The following is a 22,726-nucleotide window of genomic DNA, read 5'->3' on the forward strand; positions in this document are numbered from 1 at the left end:
CTTCAGATCTTTTCACAATTGATCTGATTGGTGAAAAGATAAATTACTGAAAAAAATATCAGAAATGGGCTGCCTGTGTAAACGTACATCCTGAGCAGGTTTGACCAAGTTACAAAACACCAAGTGGAGTAGTAATAGTAATCCATCTGAAAACAAGGGAGGACATTTTCAATAAAACAGAGGAAAAAGTCGAAAAAGCCGATAAAGAGGACTTGACAACAATAATAATGAAGAGGAAGAAATATATGGGTGGAGATGTGGAGGGAGGGGTTCAGAATCCAGGAGAGCCGCTATTTTTTTAATTTTATTATAACAAGGGAGGGATCCCTTTCTGAGATCTTATAAAGTCGACACACAGGCCCTCCTTGACACACATTCCTAGTCAGCCCTGCGCCTCTGCCACTGACCCTGTTCTCACTGGACAACCCTGTCACAGCTCTATCATGGGAAAACAGAAGGCACTTATGGACAAGCTAGCGAGGACGTTTCAGATCCGCCACATGCTGCTACGCCAGGCTCTGGCAGAGTGCTTGGGAACCCTGATACTGGTGGTGAGTGGGGACTGTTCTACATTACTAGTAGTATTAGCTATGTACATAAAACCCTTCTCTTGAGTCTAAGAGGGCGATATCTACTAAGCTAACATATGGAATTGTTTTAAGATGGTCATACCATGGATCATTTAGCTATTTGATTTCAAATTGTGGGGCCCCTGTAGGTATATAAAAAAAAGATATTTAAAAATGTTGATGAAACATTAAATTTGGCCTTACTGCTATTAGCCCATAGAAACGCATTGAATAACACATTCATACATGGCAAAACAGATAGTCAAAAAATCGATCAAAAGGAAGTATGTTTTGAAGTGTTTTTCCTATATCTTAGACCCATATTCAACCCCTTTAGTTTTGGCACATTCTATCCCTTATTCACTTCTATTCATTTTTACCACCCAGTACCAGGTTACTTTCAGACAAGTCTAATTAATATTGTGGGTGTCATAGAGCAAAACAGCTAACATGTCTGTGTTCGTGAGAGTCTCAGCTTTCGATAGTCCAAATAGCTAAAAATGTTGACTTTACAGACGTTTTTGTGAAAATGAACTTTTCGGCATCCTCTCATGTCTGACAAACACCCATCTCGGGAAGCGGCGGCACACCAGCAGATTCAGTGGATTGAGATGCAGCTCATGCAAAAAACAGGAAGTCTCTAGCTTAAACACACATAATGGGATGATGTCACCGGACATTGACCTCAGAGTGTTATGAGTGTGTGACTGTCAATAGGAAATACAGTGCCATACTATCATTAGCTATCCAACAAGTTGGAGCTGATTGACAGCTTGTGGGTGTGAAAAGAATGTCCTCCAAAATCTGGATGAAGCACATAATTAACCCAAGAGATTGTTCATTAAGTATTTAAAATCCTCTGATGACTTAATTCCTGGTTTTATAATGAATTTCACATTCATCTATCTCACTTGTAATGGATGATCTCAATCTAAATGTGATGTTTAAAGCAGTGCTTTGAGCTTGGGTGTGAATGTAAATGGTTAGCTCTTCCCACGTTGTTTGCATTACCTGCACAACCAGAACTGACACTGTGTAAATTATATTATCAGCTTTTTAATATTATTTTATTATCACATTTTAATGAACCTCTCAAGTCTTCGACATGAAAATAAACATCCTTTACTTTAAATTGGACATTTAAATAACTTTCTGTTTTCCATATAGCAAGGTATTACATAATTATGAATACTTCCTTGTTGATATTACATTCCATATTTACATGGATTCACTGTATCTATCTGTAAAATATACAAATGGATTAAACGGTAACATGATCTATAATTAATGCACAAACATATTCACCTGCATACTGCTTTAGGGATAACTCAAAACCTAGCCTATATGAGACAAACCTACGGACTAGAATATAATTGTATACTGCCCTCCAAGGTGAAAGATAATTGTCATGGAACCAACTCGTCCACGTATGTAACCGAAGGCACTGGCAGCCTCATTGGTATCCAGCTCAATCCAAATAAAACATGTGAGATTAATACACAAACAGCTACCTGGGATCAACTGTTTCCAATGGTAACCCCCACACAGAACAACAACAGTAGTTGGAGAGAAGATACGAGCTGAGAGTGGGTAGTCATGCCATCTGGTATTTTCCCAGCCTGCAGCGTGAGGTCTAACTGATGCCTGATCCGCTGTTTGGCCACACTACTGAGTGAAGACTTATGACCCCCTGGCAAACAGAACTCCCCTGGCCCTGACTGCCTGAATGCAGGTCTTCTCTGCTCTAAAGAAGGCTCCACAGGTAGATATCTACCTAGGATCTTCAATAGCCACCATAACCCACCCACCACAACACACTCTTGATCAAATGCATATAGAAAGCTTTATATCTTCCAAAGGAAACTGGGCACACATGTATGTTTCTGTATGATCCACCATGCAGCTTTGTTGAAAATATGACCTGCCCGCGCCAGGTAATCAGCCAACCAGCGGCCACCACTGCACACCACCACGGCCCCTGGGCTCCGTAGCAAACCCATATCAACACACACACACCACCCATTGGCTCCGTAGCACATTCAAAACGACACAAGCACGGCTTCTTGGGTCAATGGAAGCCACACCTCAGTCAAGATCCGTAGTAGGCTAAATGGCCACATGCATGGCACAGCAAGAGGGGTGGTACTCGGGTCAATCGGTTGGAGGTGTTAATCATCTTGGGTGACCTATTTTCTACCCTATGTCTGTATATCTGAGCGCTATACAGAGCTAAAGTTGGAAAAGTCTTAAAACTCATTTGAGATGAGTAGTAGACCACCGCTCGACCACAGGCATATTTGGGATCCTGAGTGCACAAGGCACTCAGACAAAAGTTGATTGAAAAACTATTTTGGCCCGACAACAAGCTGACTAAAGCAGAAAGAGACTGGACTGGAACAGGCTATTCTCTATCCATCCTCCATTCTCACTAATCTACACAGAAAATGTTATAGACAGACAGTCTACCCAGGTAGTTACAGACTGTCTGAATGTGATGCGCATGCCATAGTAAACTTGTTGATGATGAAGATGGTTATGATGAAGATGACCCTTATATATAGTGTATCCCTTTATGGGGGGATTAGTGTAAACATCAACAAGATGTAACACAACACCACACTACAAAGTTCACATGGGTTTGGTAACCCATGCAGGGTGTCTCTTGTCTCACCTGTCTCTCTCCCATCTCTGTAGATTGTGATGTCACGAGAGGCTACACAGCTTTCAGCGGGATTGCTCAAGTAGTGCAAGGAGACCAGGTTCAATCAAAACAAGGATTTTATTAAAGGTCTTGGGAAACTAACGAAAGTATAACACAATTCTGTTCTCTGGTGGCTCTTTAGGGTTAACAGTTCAGGGATGTCTCTTCCACATCCACAATCATAACTCTCACTCGCTCAAATAACTTTTCCCCAGTCTTACTGTATTCCACGTTGCAGCTAGTGGCCAACCCAGCAAAACGTCCTTCCAAATGTCCCACACGTATTTCCACAGGTGCATATATCCAAAGGTGAGTATTTCCCAAAGGTAAGTATCTCCAAATCCTTATATTCCTCATGGAAGTGGACGTGCAGCACTCTTGTCCTCCAGAGAGCCCAGGTTGGAGACTGTGTCTCTTCCCTTCCCAAACCTTCAGCTCATCAGCTCCTCATTTGTTTCAGCTGCGTGGGAAGATTGGCCATAGAGGGGTGGAGTTCCCGACCATACCAGCAGATGGAGCCATAGCTGTCTGGGTTTGCAGCCACCTCAGGGGGATGTAACGTCCCTCCAGGACACAGCCTCTCGTGACATCACACATCCCCCTCCTCGGGACCGACGTCCTCGTCGGGGTAAAGGCAGCTGAAGAAGGCATCACGCCGGGAGAGGGCGTCCGCATTGCCGTGGTGCTTGCCAGCCTGCTCTCTCTTCAACTCCTCCACCTCTAGGACCAGGGACTCAGCCTCCTGTTGTCTCTCCTTGAGTTTCTTACTGAACGCATCAGCCTTGGTTTTAGCAGAGTTTAGCTTCTGTTGAGCAGCTTTCAGTTCCTTCTCTCTCTCTGCCTCCGCATTCTTCATCTTGTTCTCCAACACCTTGTACTTCTCCTCTGCCTTCTTCTGGACCTCCTTACTACTGCGCAGGGTCTCCTCACACTCCTCGATGGTCCTGCGCAGCCTCTCCAGCTCCTCCTGTTGCTTATGGAAGGAGCTCTGTTGGAGTTTAGCCTGGAGGATATCTAAGTCTTCTGTCTTCATGTCTAACTGTTGCTTTAACAAACGATACCTCTCAGCGGTCCCCTTCAGACCAGACAGTTCTTTGTCCAGATTCTGTAGCTCCGTCTCTGTGTCGGTCTGGGCACCTGCCATCCCTATCAGAGCCCGGGCGGGAGTGAGTAACTCGGAGGATTGCACCGGAGCCTTCCCAGGATGAGTCTTGCCTCTCCGTTTCCGAGGTACTCGGGTTATCCTCTCCTGAGACTCTCTCCAGAGTGGGTAAAAGGCTGGGCAGTCCCGTCCAATTAGGACAGGGACGGGGAGGGAATCAACCACCCCCCGCCGTCGTGTGTATGGTTCCCCGTGTGCTGGTCATTGTAAGTTCAGTAATGGGGTATTCTCTGGTGTCCCCATGGACACAGGAAACTGGGAGGACTTTCCCGGGGTCAGACACGTTGGGCCCACCAAATCCTTACGCACCAGGGTGGCCCGGCTACCAGAATCCAGTAAGGCCTCCACATCATGGTGATTCACAGTTACCGGGCAGGTGGGGGGTCGATCTGGGCCGCCATCTACGACTCCCAAGAGCGAGGCAAAACGGTGTGTGGGTGCTGAGCTGGAGGACTCCGCAGTGGGCATAGGTTCATCGGCTGGTTTCCCACACTGCCAGGAGATATGTCCCATCTCCCCACACCGGTAACACTGTCGAGTTTCCCCCTCCTGGTGTACTCTTCTTGGACCCGCCTGGTTTCTGGCTCCCCCTGGAGCCGGGATAAGTCCTGACGTGGCTGGGTTCGAGACCTTGGGGTCCTTTGGACGGGTTCTTCCCATTTGTGGTGGGGCCGCACTCCTGGGGTCTTTTCGGGAAGCATTCAGCATCTCCGCTGTGGCCTGGTACTTTTCCACAGCTTCCACGGTCAGATCAGCCGTGGTCAAGGCCTGTTGACTGATGAACCGTTTTGCCTCATAAGGCAGGGCGCGTAGGTAACGATCCACCACAACGGCCTCCACCACCGCCGCTGCTGTATTCCTCTGCGGATCCAGCCATTTCCTTGCGATTCGGACAAGTTCATGCATCTGCGCCCGAGGAGGTTGGTCTGGTTGGAAGGTCCAACTGTGAAAGCGCTGGGCCATACCAAACTTTGTGAGTCCATATCTGCTGAGGATCTCAGACTTCAGGGCATCATAGTCAGTAACCTGGTCAGGGCCCAGGTCCCGGACAGCATTCAGCGATTCCCCGGTTAGAAAGGGGGGCTAACAGACCAACCCACTGTTGCTTGGGCCAGGCTTCCCTAGTGGCCGTGGCCTCAAATGCATGCAGGTATGCCTCAATGTCATCGGTAGCTCCCATCTTAGATATAAAGTCACTTGCCTTTATCGGGCGGGTATTTTGGACCACCCTCTGTCTCTGCAACTGCAATTCCTCTGCCTTCAGAAGGTTGGCTTTCTTTTGCTCCTCCAAGAGAGCCACGTTCGCTTGCATCTGGGCTTGCTGGCCAGCAACAAGGGCTTTCAATATGTCCTCCATTTCAGTCGGCGGGGAGCCTACGGCCAACTTGGAAAACTGGGTGATCAAACCTTCGGTATCCTCCTCTGACATGCACTATTAACGCTTGAGCGTGCCCGTATTCTCCACCATCTGTGATGTCACGAGAGGCTACACAGCTTTCAGCGGGATTGCTCAAGTAGTGCAAGGAGACCAGGTTCAATCAAAACAAGGATTTTATTAAAGGTCTTGGGAAACTAACGAAAGTATAACACAATTCTGTTCTCTGGTGGCTCTTTAAGGGTTAACAGTTCAGGGATGTCTCTTCCACATCCACAATCATAACTCTCACTCGCTCAAATAACTTTTCCCCAGTCTTACTGTATTCCACGTTGCAGCTAGTGGCCAACCCAGCAAAACGTCCTTCCAAATGTCCCACACGTATTTCCACAGGTGCATATATCCAAAGGTGAGTATTTCCCAAAGGTAAGTATCTCCAAATCCTTATATTCCTCATGGAAGTGGACGTGCAGCACTCTTGTCCTCCAGAGAGCCCAGGTTGGAGACTGTGTCTCTTCCCTTCCCAAACCTTCAGCTCATCAGCTCCTCATTTGTTTCAGCTGCGTGGGAAGATTGGCCATAGAGGGGTGGAGTTCCCGACCATACCAGCAGATGGAGCCATAGCTGTCTGGGTTTGCAGCCACCTCAGGGGGATGTAACGTCCCTCCAGGACACAGCCTCTCGTGACATCACAAGATGTTTGGCTGTGGTGCGGTAGCCCAGCTGGTGCTGAGTGGTGGCTCCCATGGAATGTTCCTCACCGTCAACTTTGCCTTTGGCTTCGCTGCCACATTGGGCATACTGGTCAGCGGACAGGTCTCAGGTGAGGGGGGCACGTTATTACTCTTACTTCCTCTGAAATCAAAGGTCAGAACAAGAAGAGGTTTCATTAGTCCAGACATTCCTCTCTGATAGTAGCAAGTCTATTGGGAGTGATCAGTTAACTATTGTGACAGACACATTCTACCTAAAGTAAACTAACAGTAATCTCAAGTGCAATATTTAGAGACAGAGACAGAGAGAGAGAGAGAGAACAGCAAACAGTGGAAATCCGAGAGGCATACAGAGAAACAGAGAATGACACTCGCTTGCCTCTCGAATCTCAAAGTTATTTGGTCCATGATTGAAAGGAAATTGTGAAGCTGCGTTATTTCTTTATTCACTATACAAGCAAATCAAAAAGCAGGCAGCACAGAGAGTTCCGCAGTTCACTTGTGCCCACGTCTTCAATGCCTTTATAATGAGGCTGTTGTCACGTTGGTTAATGATTAGAAGGCAGGCGCAGGAATACATATTAGGGGTTTTGTTACTCCACCCAACACAAACACGTATGTATATACAGTGGGGGAAAAAAAGTATTTAGTCAGCCACCAATTGTGCAAGTTCTCCCACTTAAAAAGATGAGAGAGGCCTGTAATTTTCATCATATGTACACGTCAACTATGACAGACAAATTGAGAAAAAAACATCCAGAAAATCACATTGTAGGATTTTTAAGGAATTTATTTGCAAATTATGGTGGAAAATAAGTATTTGGTCACCTACAAACAAGCAAGATTTCTGGCTCTCACAGACCTGTAACTTCTTCTTTAAGAGGCTCCTCTGTCCTCCACTCGTTACCTGTATTAATGGCACCTGTTTGAACTTGTTATCAGTATAAAAGACACCTGTCCACAACCTCAAACAGTCACACTCCAAACTCCACTATGGCCAAGACCAAAGAGCTGTCAAAGGACACCAGAAACAAAATTGTAGTCCTGCACCAGGCTGGGAAGACTGAATCTGCAATAGGTAAGCAGCTTGGTTTGAAGAAATCAACTGTGGGAGCAATTATTAGGAAATGGAAGACATACAAGACCACTGATAATCTCCCTCGATCTGGGGCTCCAGGCAAGATCTCACCCCGTGGGAGTCAAAATGATCACAAGAACGGTGAGCAAAAATCCCAGAACCACACGGGGGGACCTAGTGAATGACCTGCAGAGAGCTGGGACCAAAGTAACAAAGCCTACCATCAGTAACACACTACGCCGCCAGGAACTCAAATCCTGCAGTGCCAGACGTGTCCCCCTGCTTAAGCCAGTACATGTCCAGGCCCGTCTGAAGTTTGCTAGAGTGCATTTGGATGATCCAGAAGAGGATTGGGAGAATGTCATATGGTCAGATGAAACCAAAATAGAACATTTTGGTAAAAACTCAACTCGTCGTGTTTGGAGGACAAAGAATGCTGAGTTGCATCCAAAGAACACCATACCTACTGTGAAGCATGGGGGTGGAAACATCATGCTTTGGGGCTGTTTTTCTGCAAAGGGACCTGGACGACTGATCTGTGTAAAGGAAAGAATGAATGGGGCCATGTATCGTGAGATTTTGAGTGAAAACCTCCTTCCATCAGCAAGGGCATTGAAGATGAAACGTGGCTGGGTCTTTCAGCATGACAATGATCCCAAACACACCGCCCGGGCAACGAAGGAGTGGCTTCGTAAGAAGCATTTCAAGGTCCTGGAGTGGCCTAGCCAGTCTCCAGATCTCAACCCCATAGAAAATCTTTGGAGGGAGTTGAAAGTCTGTGTTGCCCAGCGACAGCCTCAAAACATCACTGCTCTAGAGGAGATCTGCATGAAGGAATGGGCCAAAATACCAGCAACAGTGTGTGAAAACCTTGTGAAGACTTACAGAAAACGTTTGACCTGTGTCATTGCCAACAAAGGGTATATAACAAAGTATTGAGAAATCCTACAATGTGATTTTCTGGAAATTTTTTCTCATTTTGTCTGTCATAGTTGACGTGTACCTATAATGAAAATTACAGGCCTCTCTCATCTTTTTAAGTGGGAGAACTTGCACAATTGGTGGCTGACTAAATACTTTTTTTCCCCACTGTATACACAAAAGGGATGTAACCCAAACAAAGAGCGACGTGTAACCTCTACACAATACACGGGACGAGACCCGCAAACAACCAGAGCACAATACACGGTACTCACGAGACCAACGGACATGGGACAATAATCGACAAGGAACAGAGGGCACATATATACACATACTAATCAGGGGGAATGGGAAAATGGTTTGCGTAATGAGAAAAGACAGTCTGGGGTTGGTGGTAATGATCCATGTCAGTGACGCCTAGGAAGCCGGTGACGTAGACCTCCGGAACTGGTGAACAGAATGAGCAGCAGTACCGGGGGGATCCGTGACAGTACCACCCCCTGACACGCTGCACCTGCAGCGGGACGACACCAGCCTCGGGGACAACCACAGGGACACAGTGTGGGTCGGTCAGGGCGCCGACGGTGAAAATCCCTGGTCAGAGAAGCGTCCAGGATGTCCACCGCAGGAACCCAGCACCTCTCCTCTGTGCCGTACCCCTCCCAGTCGATGATATACTGGAGACACCCCGCCCGACGCCTCAAATCCAGGATTTAACGGACCGAGTACGCCGGACATCCCTCTATGTCCCGAGGAGGAGGCGGGACGTCACTGGGTCAAGCCTCAGCGAGGGGACCAGGCACCACTGGCCTGAGGAGAGACACATGAAAAGTCGGGTTAATGCGGTAATAAGCAGGGAGTTGCAAACGGTACTTTACCTCATTAACCCTCCTCAGGACTTTAAACGGCCCCACAAACCGTGGGCTCAGCTTCCGGCAGGGCAAGCGGAGGGGCATATTCCGGATGGAGAGCCAGACCCGGTCGCCTGGAGAGAAAACAGGTGCCTCACTGCGGAGGCGGTCGGGCCTGTTCCTTGTGCCGACACACAGCCCGCTGGAGACGAGTGTGTGCAGCGTTCCAGATCTCCTCAGCGCACCGAAACAACTCATCCACCGCAGGGGCCTCGGTCTGGCTTGGATGCCAAGGTGCCAGGGCCGGCTGATACCCCAACACGCACTGGAAAGGAGTGAGGTTAGTGGGGGAGTGGCGGAGGGAATTCTGCCCATACTCAACCCAAGGTAGAAAATCCGCCCACTCCCCCAGCCGGCCCTGACAGTAACACCTCAGGTTCCTGCTCACTTCCTGATTGACCCTCTCCACCCAAACCATTAGCATGAGGATGGTACCCGGGGGTGAGACTGACTGTGACCTCCAGGCGTTCCATGAACTCTTTTCATGCGTGTGAGGTGAACTGAGGACCACGCTCTGGCACAATGTCCTCCGGGATCACGTTGTGCCGGAAGACGTGCGTAAAAAGAACCTCCGCAGTTTGCATGGCCGACGAGAGCCCAGATAGAGGAAGGAGGCGACAAGCTTTGGAAAACCGGTCCACAACGACGAGAACGGTGGTGTTCCCTTGGGAGGGGGGAAGGTCAGTGACAAAGTCCACCGAGAGGTGAGACCAGGGTCGTTGTGGAACCGACAGAGGAAGGAGCTTTCCATAACAGAGGTGTCTGGGTGTCTTAGACTGGGCACAGATGGAGCAGGAAGAGACGTAAACCCAGATGTCCCTAGCCATGTCACGAGTTACAAAGCCAGAACCCAGAAGCAGACCAGGACAAGGTAAGTTGAAACGAAGGTGAGTGTTTATTTACAAATTCAAGAGTGATGCTGAATAATCCAGGGAACAGAGCGGGCGGCGTTGATTAGTTGTTGGGGGTGCAGTGGTTGATCCAATCATGGCTCGGCAGCCGCCGACCACCAGGCAGAGGTTGGATGAAGGTTCCGGACGAGTGACTGCAGATGGAACAAAACGGAGGTAAGTAAACAACAAACCAACAAGGTGCAAAACAACAAAACTAACGCTAGAAGCTCTAAGACTGATACTCTGGTAAACCTACTGTTCATGGCTAACGATCCGGCAGGGAATGGATGTTAGGCCAGAGCCTAAGAAGGGTGATGATCAGGACCAGGTGTGCAGATTGCTGATGGGATGCAGGTGCGGAAATCAAGAGAGCTCCCCGGAGCGTTCCAGAACCCTCGGGAAACTGGAGATCACGAGCAGAAAAATTAGTCCACAGACAGGACCCGACTCAGACTGCCGGGATCGTTACAGTACCCCCCTCCGACGAACGCCACCGGGCGGACTCCCGGAGCGCCAGGATGGAGGCGGTAGAAGTCACGGATGAGGTCAGCATCTAGGATCTGTCGCCGCGGAATCCAACTCCTCTCTTCAGGACCATACCCCTCCCAGTCCACGAGATACTGGGAAACCCCGGCCCCGCCGTCTGGAATCCATGATGCGTCGCACCGTGTAGGCAGGACCACCTCCGATCATCCGAGGAGGAGGAGGAGGAGGCGGAGGAGGCAACAGAGGACTGAGGAAAACAGGCTTGAGGCAGGAGACATGAAAGGTGGGATGGACTCTGAGCGTCCTCGGGAGTTTGAGTCGAACTGCCACCGGATTGATCACCTTCTCCACCACAAACGGACCAATGAACCTCGGTAACAACTTCCTAGACTCAGTCCGTAAAGGAAGATCCCGTGTGGCCAACCAGACCCTATCTCCGATGGTATAGGTGGGAGCGGGGATCCGGCGACGATTCGCCTGGAGCTGATACCGGTCCGAAACTCTAAGGAGTGCCTTTCTGGCCCGATGCCAGGTCCGGTGGCAACGACGAATATGGGCCTGAACAGAAGGCACTGAGAGCTCCTTCTCCTGAGAAGGGAACAAGGGAGGTTGGTAGCCATACAGGCACTGGAAGGGAGACATCCCAGTGGCAGATGTAGGGAGAGTATTGTGGGCATACTCAACCCAAGGCAACTGAGAGACCCAGGAGGTGGGGTTGGAAGAGGCCAGGCAGCGTAGCGTGGATTCCATCTTCTGGTTGGCTCTCTCCGCCTGACCATTAGATTGGGGGTGAAAACCAGATGTGAGACTGACTGTAGCTCCAATGGCCAAACAGAAGGACTTCCAGACAGCAGAGGTAAACTGAGGGCCACGGTCGGAAACGATATCACTGGGCAAACCGTGGACCCTGAAAACCTCCCCTAACCAGGATCTCGGACGTCTCCGAGGCAGAGGGAAGCTTGGCAATTGGCACAAAGTGGGCGAACTTGCTGAATCTGTCCACGATAGTCAGAACGACCGTGTTCCCCTCAGAAGCGGGCAACCCAGTGACAAAGTCCAGGGCCAGATGCGACCATGGTCGCCGGGGAATAGGAAGGGGGTGAAGTAGTCCAGAGCTGGGCCGATTGGCACTCTTATTCTGCGCACACACTGGACAGGCAGCAACATAACCCCGAGTATCCTCGGCCATGGCAGGCCACCAAAAACGTCTGCGAAGAAACGCCATCGTCCGAGCCACGCCAGGGTGACAAGCCATCTTGCTGGCGTGGGACCATTTGAGGACCGCAGGACGAACCGACTCAGGCACAAACAACCGACCGGGTGGACCGTTACGGGACCGGGCTGCGTCCGAAGGGCCGCCATCACCTCCTCCTCAATCTTCCACCTAACAGCTCCCACGACGCAGTTCCGGGGGAGAATTGTCTCGGTCTTGGACCCACTCTCCTCCGTCTTGGAGAACATCCGAGACAAGGCGTCCGCCTTGCCGTTCTTAGATCCAGGTCGGAACGTCAGGGAAAAAATTGAATCGTCCGAAAAACAACGACCACCTGGCCTGACGGGAGTTGAGACGTCTAGCCCGATTGCACGTAAGCAAGATTCTTGTGGTCAGTCCAGACAATAAACGGTTGCTCCGCCCCTCCAACCAGTGGCGCCACTCCTCCAAGGCAAGTTTCACCGCGAGAAGCTCCCGGTTACCCACATCGTAATTCCTCTCCGCAGGCGAAAGGCGACGAGAGTAGTAGGCGCAGGGATGGAGTTTACTGTCCGTGGAGCATCGCTGCGACAGGATGGCGCCAACTCCCACATCAGACGCGTCCACTTCAACGACGAACTGACGGGCCGTGTCCGGTTGAGAGAGAATCGGTGCGTTGGTGAATCGCCTCTTCAAATCCAGAAACGCTCGATCCGCCTCCGGATTCCACTTGAAGCTCCTGATACTGGAAGTCAAGGCAGTTAACGGAGCGGCCACACGGCTGTAATCCCGGATGAATCTGCGGTAGAAATTCGCAAACCCCAAAAATCTCTGGAGCTGCAATCTCGTACCGGGCTGGGCCCATTCCAGAACCGCTCTAACCTTCTCCTGGTCCATCCTAATCTCTCCCCTGGAGATGATGTACCCGAGAAAGGATGTCGTGTGGGCGTGAAACTCGCACTTCTCGGCCTTCACGAACAGGCGATTCTCCAACAATCGCTGCAGAACCTGCCGGACATGCTGGACGTGGTCGGAAGGTTCCTTCGAGAAGATCAGAATGTCATCCAGATAAACAAACACAAAGAGACCGATCATATCTCTCAGGACGTCGTTCACCATACTCTGGAATACCGCTGGAGCATTGGTCAGTCCAAACGGCATCACCTGATACTCGAGTGACCCATCGGTGTATTGAAACCCGTCAACCACTCGTCTCCCTCTCTGATCCGGACCATGTGATACGCATTGCGTAGGTCTAGCTTGGTGAACACCGTAGCACCCTGTAAGGAGTCGAAGGCAGAACTCATCAAGGGCAGGGGATACTTGTTCTTGACCGTGATGTCATTCAACCCCCGATAATCAATACACGGTCGAAGAGAGCCATCCTTCTTACCCACAAAGAAGAATCCTGCCCCCAGGGGTGATGACGAGGGACGAACGAGACCAGCAGCTAGGGACTCCTTGATGTAGGTCTCCAAAGCCTCACGTTCAGGGCGGGAGATACTGTATAACCTTCCCTTGGGGTAGACAGCTCCAGGGAACAGGTTGATGGCACAATCATATGGTCGGTGGGGAGGGAGTGACAGAGCCTTCTGCTTACTGAACACTTCCCCCAAATCGTGATATGTCTCGGGAACCAGGGACAAATCTGGGGGTTTAGCCTCAATCACCTGACTGGGAACCGAATGGGGACAGGCAGTCTTGAGACAGTTAGCATGACAATCAAGGCTCCAACTCGTTACCTTGCCCGTCACCCAATCGAACGTGGGATTGTGTTCCTTCAGCCAGGGGTATCCAAGGACCAGAGGAACATGGGAAGACGGCAGAATGAAGAATGAAATCATCTCCGAATGATTCCCCGACAACAGCATCTTAACCGGTTCAGTCCTCATCGTGATACGTGCCAGACTACTGCCGTTCAGAGTGGTCGCTTCAATGGCTTCCGGCAATTGCTCCTTGGAAAGCCCCAGCTGTTCCACCAACTCGGCATCAAGAAAGCTTCCATCGGCACCTGAATCGATAAAAGCGTTAATCGCTAAGCTCTGATTCCTGTTCACAAGGGTAGCCGGAAACGGGGTCTGACAGAGGTATTGAGAGGTCGAAACTGGCTCGCTAAAAGTCCTCCCAACTTTAGCGAGCCGCGCAGTTTGACGACCGCCGGGAACAGGTGGCGAGGTAATGTCCCGAACCACCACAGTAGAGGCAACAGTTAGTCCTACGTCTGAGTTGGCGTTCCTCCTTGGTTAACCCGTGCCGCCCTACTTGCATTGGTTCCGAATCGGGAGACAGGACCTCTCCACTAATCCTGTGTGGTGGACGATGATCGACGTATTCTGGTCCAATCCCCGACCCGACTGGAACCTGAGAAGCTGATCGATTGGACGGACCCCATTGCTTCTCCCTCCTTCGCTCTCGGACTCGATTATCCACCCGAATAGACAAGGCTACCAAGCTGTCCAGGTCACTAGGCTCCGGATAGGAGATCAACTCATCCTTGAGCTGCTCCGACAGACCCTGGTAAAAGGCCGCTTGCAGAGACTCCTCATTCCACCCACTCTCCACAGCCAACGTCTTGAACTCGATCACGAAGTCGGCCACGCTGCGAGTTCCTTGGTGAAGCGAAAACAGGCGCCTAGCTGCGTCCCTCCCTCGGACGGAATGGTCGAAAAGCTTCCTCATCTCGGCCGTGAACCCCTGGTATGAAGCCATGCAGGGGTCTTGTCGTTCCCAAACGGCTGAAGCCCACTCCAGCGCTCGACCACGCAGCAACTCAATCACAAAGGCTATCCTAGCCTTGTCTGTGGCATAAGAGTAGGGCTGTAGATCGAACACTAACCCACACTGCATAAGGAAAGAACGGCATCTTCCCAGCTCCCCCTCATATTTATCCGGCGTCGGAACCTTGGGCTCACGGAAGGACACCGCTCCAGACGCGGCAGGCGAGATGGGTGAAACCGGTAGTGGATCCTCCACCGGAAACTTGCGCTGGTTCTGGACCTCCGTCAGACCGGTAGAAAGGTTCCGAACTGCCAACGCGATCTCCTGTAGCTCCGTGCTATGATGGCCCAACATCTTCTCCTGATGGGTAATGGCATGGCGAACAGAGTCCAGGTCCGCTGGGTTCATTACTGGCCGGATCGTTCTGTCACGAGTTACAAAGCCAGAACCCAGAAGCAGACCAGGACAAGGTAAGTTGAAACGAAGGTGAGTGTTTATTTACAAATTCAAGAGTGATGCTGAATAATCCAGGGAACAGAGCGGGCGCGTTGATTAGTTGTTGGGGGTGCAGTGGTTGATCCAATCATGGCTCGGCAGCCGCCGACCACCAGGCAGAGGTTGGATGAAGGTTCCGGACGAGTGACTGCAGATGGAACAAAACGGAGGTAAGTAAACAACAAACCAACAAGGTGCAAAACAACAAAACTAACGCTAGAAGCTCTAAGACTGATACTCTGGTAAACCTACTGTTCATGGCTAACGATCCGGCAGGGAATGGATGTTAGGCCAGAGCCTAAGAAGGGTGATGATCAGGACCAGGTGTGCAGATTGCTGATGGGATGCAGGTGCGGAAATCAAGAGAGCTCCCCGGAGCGTTCCAGAACCCTCGGGAAACTGGAGATCACGAGCAGAAAAACTAGTCCACAGACAGGACCCGACTCAGACTGCCGGGATCGTTACAAGCCAAGGTGGGCCACCAGTACTTCTCAGTCAGGCAGGCGATGGTACGGACTATCCCAGGATGACCCGACACAGGCGCCGTGTGTGCCCAGGAAAGGAGGCGGTCCCGCACACCCATGGACACGTACGCGCGGTTCTCAGGGCACTGTGCAGGTGCGGGTTCCGTACACAGGGCCTGCTGTATGTCGGCGTCCACGTCCCACACCACTGGTGCGATGATACGGAATGGAAGGATGATGGGGGTCTCCTCTTCCTGCCTCTCCTCTGCCTGGGTTGGAGCAGGGGAATTCCCTGGCTTGTCAACTCCTCACCTATTAGTGGATAGATGGCAGGTCGGGGAGAAATGACTCCGCCATAGGAGCAGAGGCCCAGATTCCTCCTTCTCCTACGTTCTGCCTCGGGCAAACGTGCAGAGCACACCTCCATCGGCTCTGGCCACAGAGCAGGTGTAGCCATGGGCTCCGGATTCCGCAAAGGTCTTCGTCCGGACTGCAGGAGGTTCTCCAACCGGATCGCCATGCTGATGAGCTGGTCAAGTGACAGGTTGTCATACTAACTCCATCTATACCTCCTCCTGCAGTCCGCTGTGGAACACGGTGACCAGAGCCGACTCGTTCCATAAGGTGGAGGCTGCGATGGTCCGGAACTCCAAGGCGAACTCCGAGGCGGTCCTAGATCCCTGGCATAGTCGGAGTAGACGCTCACCCCCCTCTCGGCCCTCCACAGGATGATCAAACACCGAGCAGAAGAGGAGGGTGAAGCGTTCATAGGACTCGACCTCTGGTCCGCTCATCTGGACAGTGCAGAGATGACAATGGCAACCCTGTCTCTCCCGGATACAGCCTCGGTGTAGCGAGCGAGGTACAGGTCGCATTGCAGAAGGAATCCCTTGCATCTCGCTGGTGCACCGTCAAAGTGCTCTGGGAGGGACAGGGGTATTCCGTGGACCGGCTCAGATGGAACGGAAGCAAGTAGTGGTGGTGTGGGGGCTGTTGCCGGAACCAGTGCTGGAGACTGGAGGGACTGCACTTTCCCCTCCAACTGCAGGATGGTTGCCAGCACGCTGTCCATGGCACTGCCGAGTCTGGAGAGACAGTCCTCATGATGCTGGACTGTCTCTACGATGGTCGCCAGCAGAGCCATTCCCACTGTCTCAATTTTTTGGGGTCGATTATTCTGTCATGTTGTATAATGATTAGAAGACAGGAGCAGGAATACGTATTAGGGGTTTTATTACTCCACCCAACACAAATTAGGGATCTCCTACCATTCCGCAATTTAAGCTGCAAACACAAGGTGAGAGGAGGGAGACCGACACCCATGTGGATGCGCAGTCTGAACAGTTCATTAGGTATTCTACTTCAAGGTTTTAAAGGGAAAATCTACTGTAGCTTCATGGGATCATTTTCTGGGCCTTTTCATCCCTCAAATTTACTGTGTGTCACAGAGACCTGCCAACCTAACAGGCATTTACTGAGTCTACTATTACGGCAGATAGTCTCGGGTCCTTTTTTCCCCTCTGAGAAAAGGTTTTAAGAGAATCATCTTTAGTCTTGATGTGCTTGGGTTGTTTTCTCTCATTTAGAGAAAAGGAGGAGACTTGGTTTAAAGAGAGATGGTCTTGGATGATTTTTACTCAGAGAAAATGGGATAGAATGAAAGTGAGAAATGGCCATTCACCATTTGCCAAATTGTTCTTTGTCACAGGAGGCCACCTGAACCCAACGGTGACCTTCGCCCCCTGTCTATTGGGGAGAGAACCTTGGAGGAAGTTCCCTGTGTTTTTCTTATTCCAGACTCTGGGGGCCTTCCTGGGATCTGGGATCATATTTGGAATGTATTTTGGTGAGGAGAATTTGAAGAGAAATGTCCAAATAACAAAAACTGTTTTACAGTGGCTATATTCCAGACTTTCAACGTTTTATTAAATAACTGTTATTTTCTCCCTAAGGGAGTTTCAAGGTTATACAGCTACTGTAGATGGTACCACACACAATGTGATCTCTTATATGTTGCTGTGGTTTCTCCAGATGCATTGTGGGACTACGGCCAAGGAACGATGATCGTTGTGGGGGAGAATGCAACTGCTGGGATCTTTGCTACCTATCCCTCCAAACATCTCACTCTGGTTAATGGATTCTTTGACCAGGTACATTCACAATATTATAGTATATTAGTGCATCCACATTAGGACAGCCTCTGAATCATACAAAGTTATATGGACTAATGTCCTGTATGGAAACCGTAGTACATAACAACAACAAGCACATTTTTGCAACAAAACACACACAACAACGCCAGGGTTGTGGGTTCGATTCTCACGGGAGGCCAGTATGAAAAATAAAAAAATAATGTATGCACTCACTAACTGTAAGTCGCTCTGGATAAGAGCGGCTGCTAAATGACTAAAATGTAAATGTAACAACCATGTACAACTGAGCCTGGCTGTGTTACAGATGATAGGCACGGCTGCACTGATCATGTGTATCCTGGCCATCGTGGACCCCTACAACAACCCTATCCCCCGGGGCCTGGAGGCCTTCACGGTGGGCTTTGTGGTTCTGGTCATCGGTCTGTCCATGGGCTTCAACTCGGGCTATGCTGTCAACCCTGCCAGAGACCTGGGCCCTCGCATCTTTACTGCCCTGGCTGGCTGGGGTAGTGAGGTCTTCATGTGAGTCTCTTTAGGGTTTTCTCCCGTTTTTTTCTCTTTCTGTGTTTTCTTTCTTTCTAATAATGACTTAAATAAAGCATGTCTTGTGAGAAGTTCTATCTTACCATAAGTTATTAAAGATAATAGCTCTGCTTTCACTATTTACTCTCTATGGACATACAACCTTGTCTCTGTCTTGGTCTCCCACAGGGCTAATTCCTACTGGTTCTTTGTGCCAATCTTTGCCCCCTTCATTGGTGCAGTGGTGGGGGTGATGGTGTACCAGCTGATGGTGGGGTACCATGTGGAAGGAGAAGCACGGGAGAAGAGGGAAGAGGAAGAGAAGGAGGAGCAAGAGGAGATGCTTAAACTGTCCAGCCTTACAACCAAGGAGCGCGCCTGAGTGCATGAATCTTCTTACCTTGACCCATTTTAAACCCTCTCTATGTACATAATATACTGTATGTCTTTGTAGTATCTTCTTACATATTTTATATCTTGCCTTAGTGACAAGCTCATTTCTTTGTGAGGATTAATAAAGTATGATTAGTTAATCAATCAATCAATCAATTATTCATTATATACCACCAGGTTCAACCTCTGAAGACATTAGGGATCAATAGAGACAGTTTGTCAACAGTACACACACACACACACACTGTGTCTGTAGCTTCAGTGTGCGTCTTACGTTCAACATCAGAAACAAGAACAAAACAAAAACATTCTTCCCTTATGCCGCCTTGCTGACAAAACTGCTATAGTGATGCTTTGGCACAGAAAAACTGGAAAACAGAAGGCTCAAAGCAGAAGTATCACCTCTCACGCATTTGAAATATGGTGCTGTGTTGAATTTGTGTCAGGATCCAAGAGACGATATGAAACCTAGATAAAGCCATCAAAGGAAGTTGAGCACCCAGTTTCACAATTTTTACTATGTTTTGCCCTTATAGTTAGGATTCTGGTTCTACTGAATTCTATATACAAACAACTATAATCTAATTGTACACATATAGTTCAGACACTCTAACCAAGCCATACATTATGTAGTACATGCATTAACATTACAGGGACGCTGCAGCATTGCCAGAATGTATTTATTTTATACCCCTTTTTTCTCCCCAATTTCGTGGTATCCCAGACACGGGAGAGGCGAAGGTCAAGAGCCATGCGTCCTCCGAAACACAACCCAACCGAGCCTGACTGCTTCTTGACACAATGCCCGATTAACCCGGAAGCCAGCCACACCAATGTGTCAGAGGAAACACTGTACACCTGGCGACCGTAACAGTGTGCACAGCCCGCCACAGGAGTCTCTAGTGCACGATGGGACCAGAACATCCCTGTCGGCCAAACCCTCTCCTACCCTGGACAAATTGTGTGCCGCTCCAGGCGACAGAGCTTGGACTCGAACCAGGATCTCTAGTGGCACAGCTAGCACTGCGATGCAGTGCCTTAGACCACTGCACCACTCGGGAGGCCTAGCATTGGCAGTATTATACTACTATCATAATAAATGTGAGTGAGATCTATCAAAGCGCTATGCTGAACAGATTACTAAAATCTTTACCACCACTTTCATGTTCTTTCCCTCAGCTCAGCAGTCTCACTTGTGATATGCTAGGTTTTTCCACCTGTTAATTTCTACCAGATGTGTAACATATGCTCCTGTGTTTCTGGGACCTGAGCCAAATATAACTTTGGACTGCTTTACGGTAAACCATGAGAAAAAGAGCCAAGACGAACAGTTGACTGCTTCAAGCAAACCTTCAGTAGCCTGAATAGCCCTTTACACTCACACCCGTATACACTCTTAGAAAAAAGGGTTCCAAAAGGTTTCTTCAGCTGTCCCCATAGGACAACCCTTTTTTGGTTCCAGGTAGAACCCTTTTGGGATCCAAGTAGAGCATTCTGTGGAAAGGGTTCTACATGGAACCGAAAAGGGTTCTACCTGGAACCAAAAATAGTTATTCAAAGGGTTCTCCTATGGGGACAGCCGAAGAACCCTTTTAGGTTCTAGATAGCACCTTTTTTCTAAGAGTGTATGGGTTGAAAATGGCAGATTTGGGAACTGATAAGCGCCTAAATTGTAACGCAGTGGCTATAATGCTTTAAATGATGTCAGATTTCAGGCTCTGCGCTTTAAAGCACTGTATGGGTTTTGACTGTCAGCCGTTCTGAAGCACCGCACATGAAAATAATTCCTCCCGCTAACTGGGTAACTTTTTTTGCAAATGTTTTGTTGTCTGAGTGAGGGAAATGCTGTAAATTAAGAGGACTCGATGTACACTGAACAAAAATATGAACACAACATTTAAAGTGTTGGACCCATGTTTCATGAACTGAAATAAAAAATACTTGAAATGTTCCATACTCACAAAAATGTTATTTCTCTCAAATGTTGTACACAAATGTGTTTACATCCCTGTTAGTGAGCATTTCTCCTTTGCCAAGATAATCCATACACCTGACAGGTGTGGCATATGAAGAATCTGATTAAACAGCATGATCATTACACAGGTGCACCTTGGGCTGGAGACAATAAAAGGCCACTTAAAAATGTGCAGTTTAGTCACACAACACCATGCCACAGATGTCTCAAGTTTTGAGGGAGAGTGCAATTGGCATGCTGACTGCAGGAATGTCCACCAGAGCTGTTGCCAGAGAATTGAATGTTCGTTTCTCTACCATAAGCTGCCTCCAACGTGGGGGTGGGGGGGTGCAGAGGAGTATTTCTGTCTGTAATAAAGCAATTTTGTAGGGAAAAACTCATTCTGATTGGCTGGGCCTGGCTCCCCAGTGGGTGGGCCTTGCTGCTAAGTGGGTGGGCCTATGCCCTCCAAGGCTCACCCATGGCTACACCCCTGCCCAGTCATGTGAAATCCATAGATTATTTCAATTGATTGATTTCCTTATATGAACTGTAACTCAGTAAAATCTTTGAAATTGTTGCATGTTGCGTTTATATTTTTGTTCAGTATATTTCGAAAGATGAGATGTTGAGGATTATAATAAATACCGCTTTGATGTCATACAAGCAAGCCAAACACAGTGAGTCCAAATCTGCACTTCTCATATTATAAAACTCATGTCATATACAGTGTAAACGTTTATGATTTTACTAGATGCTCTTATCCAGAGCGACTTACAGTTAGTGCATACATTTTCATACTGGTCCCCCGTGGGAAACGAACCCACAACCCTGGCGATGCAAGTGCCATGCTCTACCAACTGAGCTACAGGGGACTCATGATCATTATGTTTGATATGTTTGTACATTTGCAAGATGACATGGCGTAATACCCTGGGTTGTTCTGAACAGAATGAGCCTATGTTTGTCTATAGTGAAGAACATATGCCTATATGACTATTTTCTATACAAATCAAATGAAATTGTATTTGTCAAATGAGCCATATACAACAGGAGTAGACTTTACCAAGAAATGCGGAGGAATGAAATGGAGCTACAGTGGGGGAAAAAAGTATTTAGTCAGCCACCAATTGTGCAAGTTCTCCCACTTAAAAAGATGAGAGAGGCCTGTAATTTTCATCATAGGTACACGTCAACTATGACAGACAAATTGAGAAAAACTTTTCCAGAAAATCACATTGTAGGATTTTTAATGAATTTATTTGCAAATTATGGTGGAAAATAAGTATTTGGTCACCTACAAACAAGCAAGTTTTCTGGCTCTCACAGACCTGTAACTTCTTCTTTAAGAGGCTCCTCTGTCCTCCACTCGTTACCTGTATTAATGGCACCTGTTTGAACTTGTTATCAGTATAAAAGACACCTGTCCACAACCTCAAACAGTCACACTCCAAACTCCACTATGGCCAAGACCAAAGAGCAGTCAAAGGACACCAGAAACAAAATCGTAGACCTGCACCAGGCTGGGAAGACTGAATCTGCAATAGGTAAGCAGCTTGGTTTGAAGAAATCAACTGTGGGAGCAATTATTAGGAAATGGAAGACATACAAGACCACTGATAATCTCCCTCGATCTGGGGCTCCACGCAAGATCTCACCCCGTGGGGTCAAAATGATCACAAGAACGGTGAGCAAAAATCCCAGAACCACACAGGGGGACCTAGTGAATGACCTGCAGAGAGCTGGGACCAAAATAACAAAGCCTACCATCAGTAACACACTACGCCGCCAGGAACTCAAATCCTGCAGTGCCAGACGTGTCCCCCTGCTTAAGCCAGTACATGTCCAGGCCCGTCTGAAGTTTGCTAGAGTGCATTTGGATGATCCAGAAGAGGATTGGGAGAATGTCATATGGTCAGATGAAAAAAAATAGAACATTTTGGTAAAAACTCAACTCGTCGTGTTTGGATGACAAAGAATGCTGAGTTGCATCCAAAGAACACCATACCTACTGTGAAGCATGGGG

The 22,726-nt window shown here is 48.8% G+C and overlaps 1 protein-coding gene across 1 annotated transcript; it reads left to right on the forward strand.

The window, feature by feature from the left end:
* Window positions 1–439: 439 nt before the first annotated feature.
* Window positions 440–18,762, forward strand: LOC121541143 (aquaporin-3-like). The gene is made up of 6 exons (XM_041850119.1): window positions 440–551; window positions 6,504–6,630; window positions 17,387–17,524; window positions 17,710–17,828; window positions 18,136–18,353; window positions 18,543–18,762. Exons 1-6 carry the CDS (start codon window positions 444–446, stop codon window positions 18,733–18,735), a joined length of 903 nt encoding a protein of 300 aa, XP_041706053.1. The 5' UTR covers window positions 440–443; the 3' UTR covers window positions 18,736–18,762.
* Window positions 18,763–22,726: the final 3,964 nt, after the last annotated feature.

Source organism: Coregonus clupeaformis, chromosome 27 (assembly GCF_020615455.1).
Source record: "Coregonus clupeaformis isolate EN_2021a chromosome 27, ASM2061545v1, whole genome shotgun sequence".
Lineage (NCBI taxonomy): Eukaryota > Metazoa > Chordata > Actinopteri > Salmoniformes > Salmonidae > Coregonus > Coregonus clupeaformis.

What these genes read in the sequence shown, in the direction of transcription:
- LOC121541143 (XM_041850119.1), top strand. Translation starts at nt 444, where the DNA reads ATGGGAAAACAGAAGGCACTTATGGACAAGCTAGCGAGGACGTTTCAG. An exon ending in CATATTTGGAATGTATTTTG is followed by an intron (nt 17,525 to 17,709) that starts GTGAGGAGAATT and finishes TGGTTTCTCCAG; the next exon opens with ATGCATTGTGGGACTACGGC. An exon ending in TTAATGGATTCTTTGACCAG is followed by an intron (nt 17,829 to 18,135) that starts GTACATTCACAA and finishes GCTGTGTTACAG; the next exon opens with ATGATAGGCACGGCTGCACT.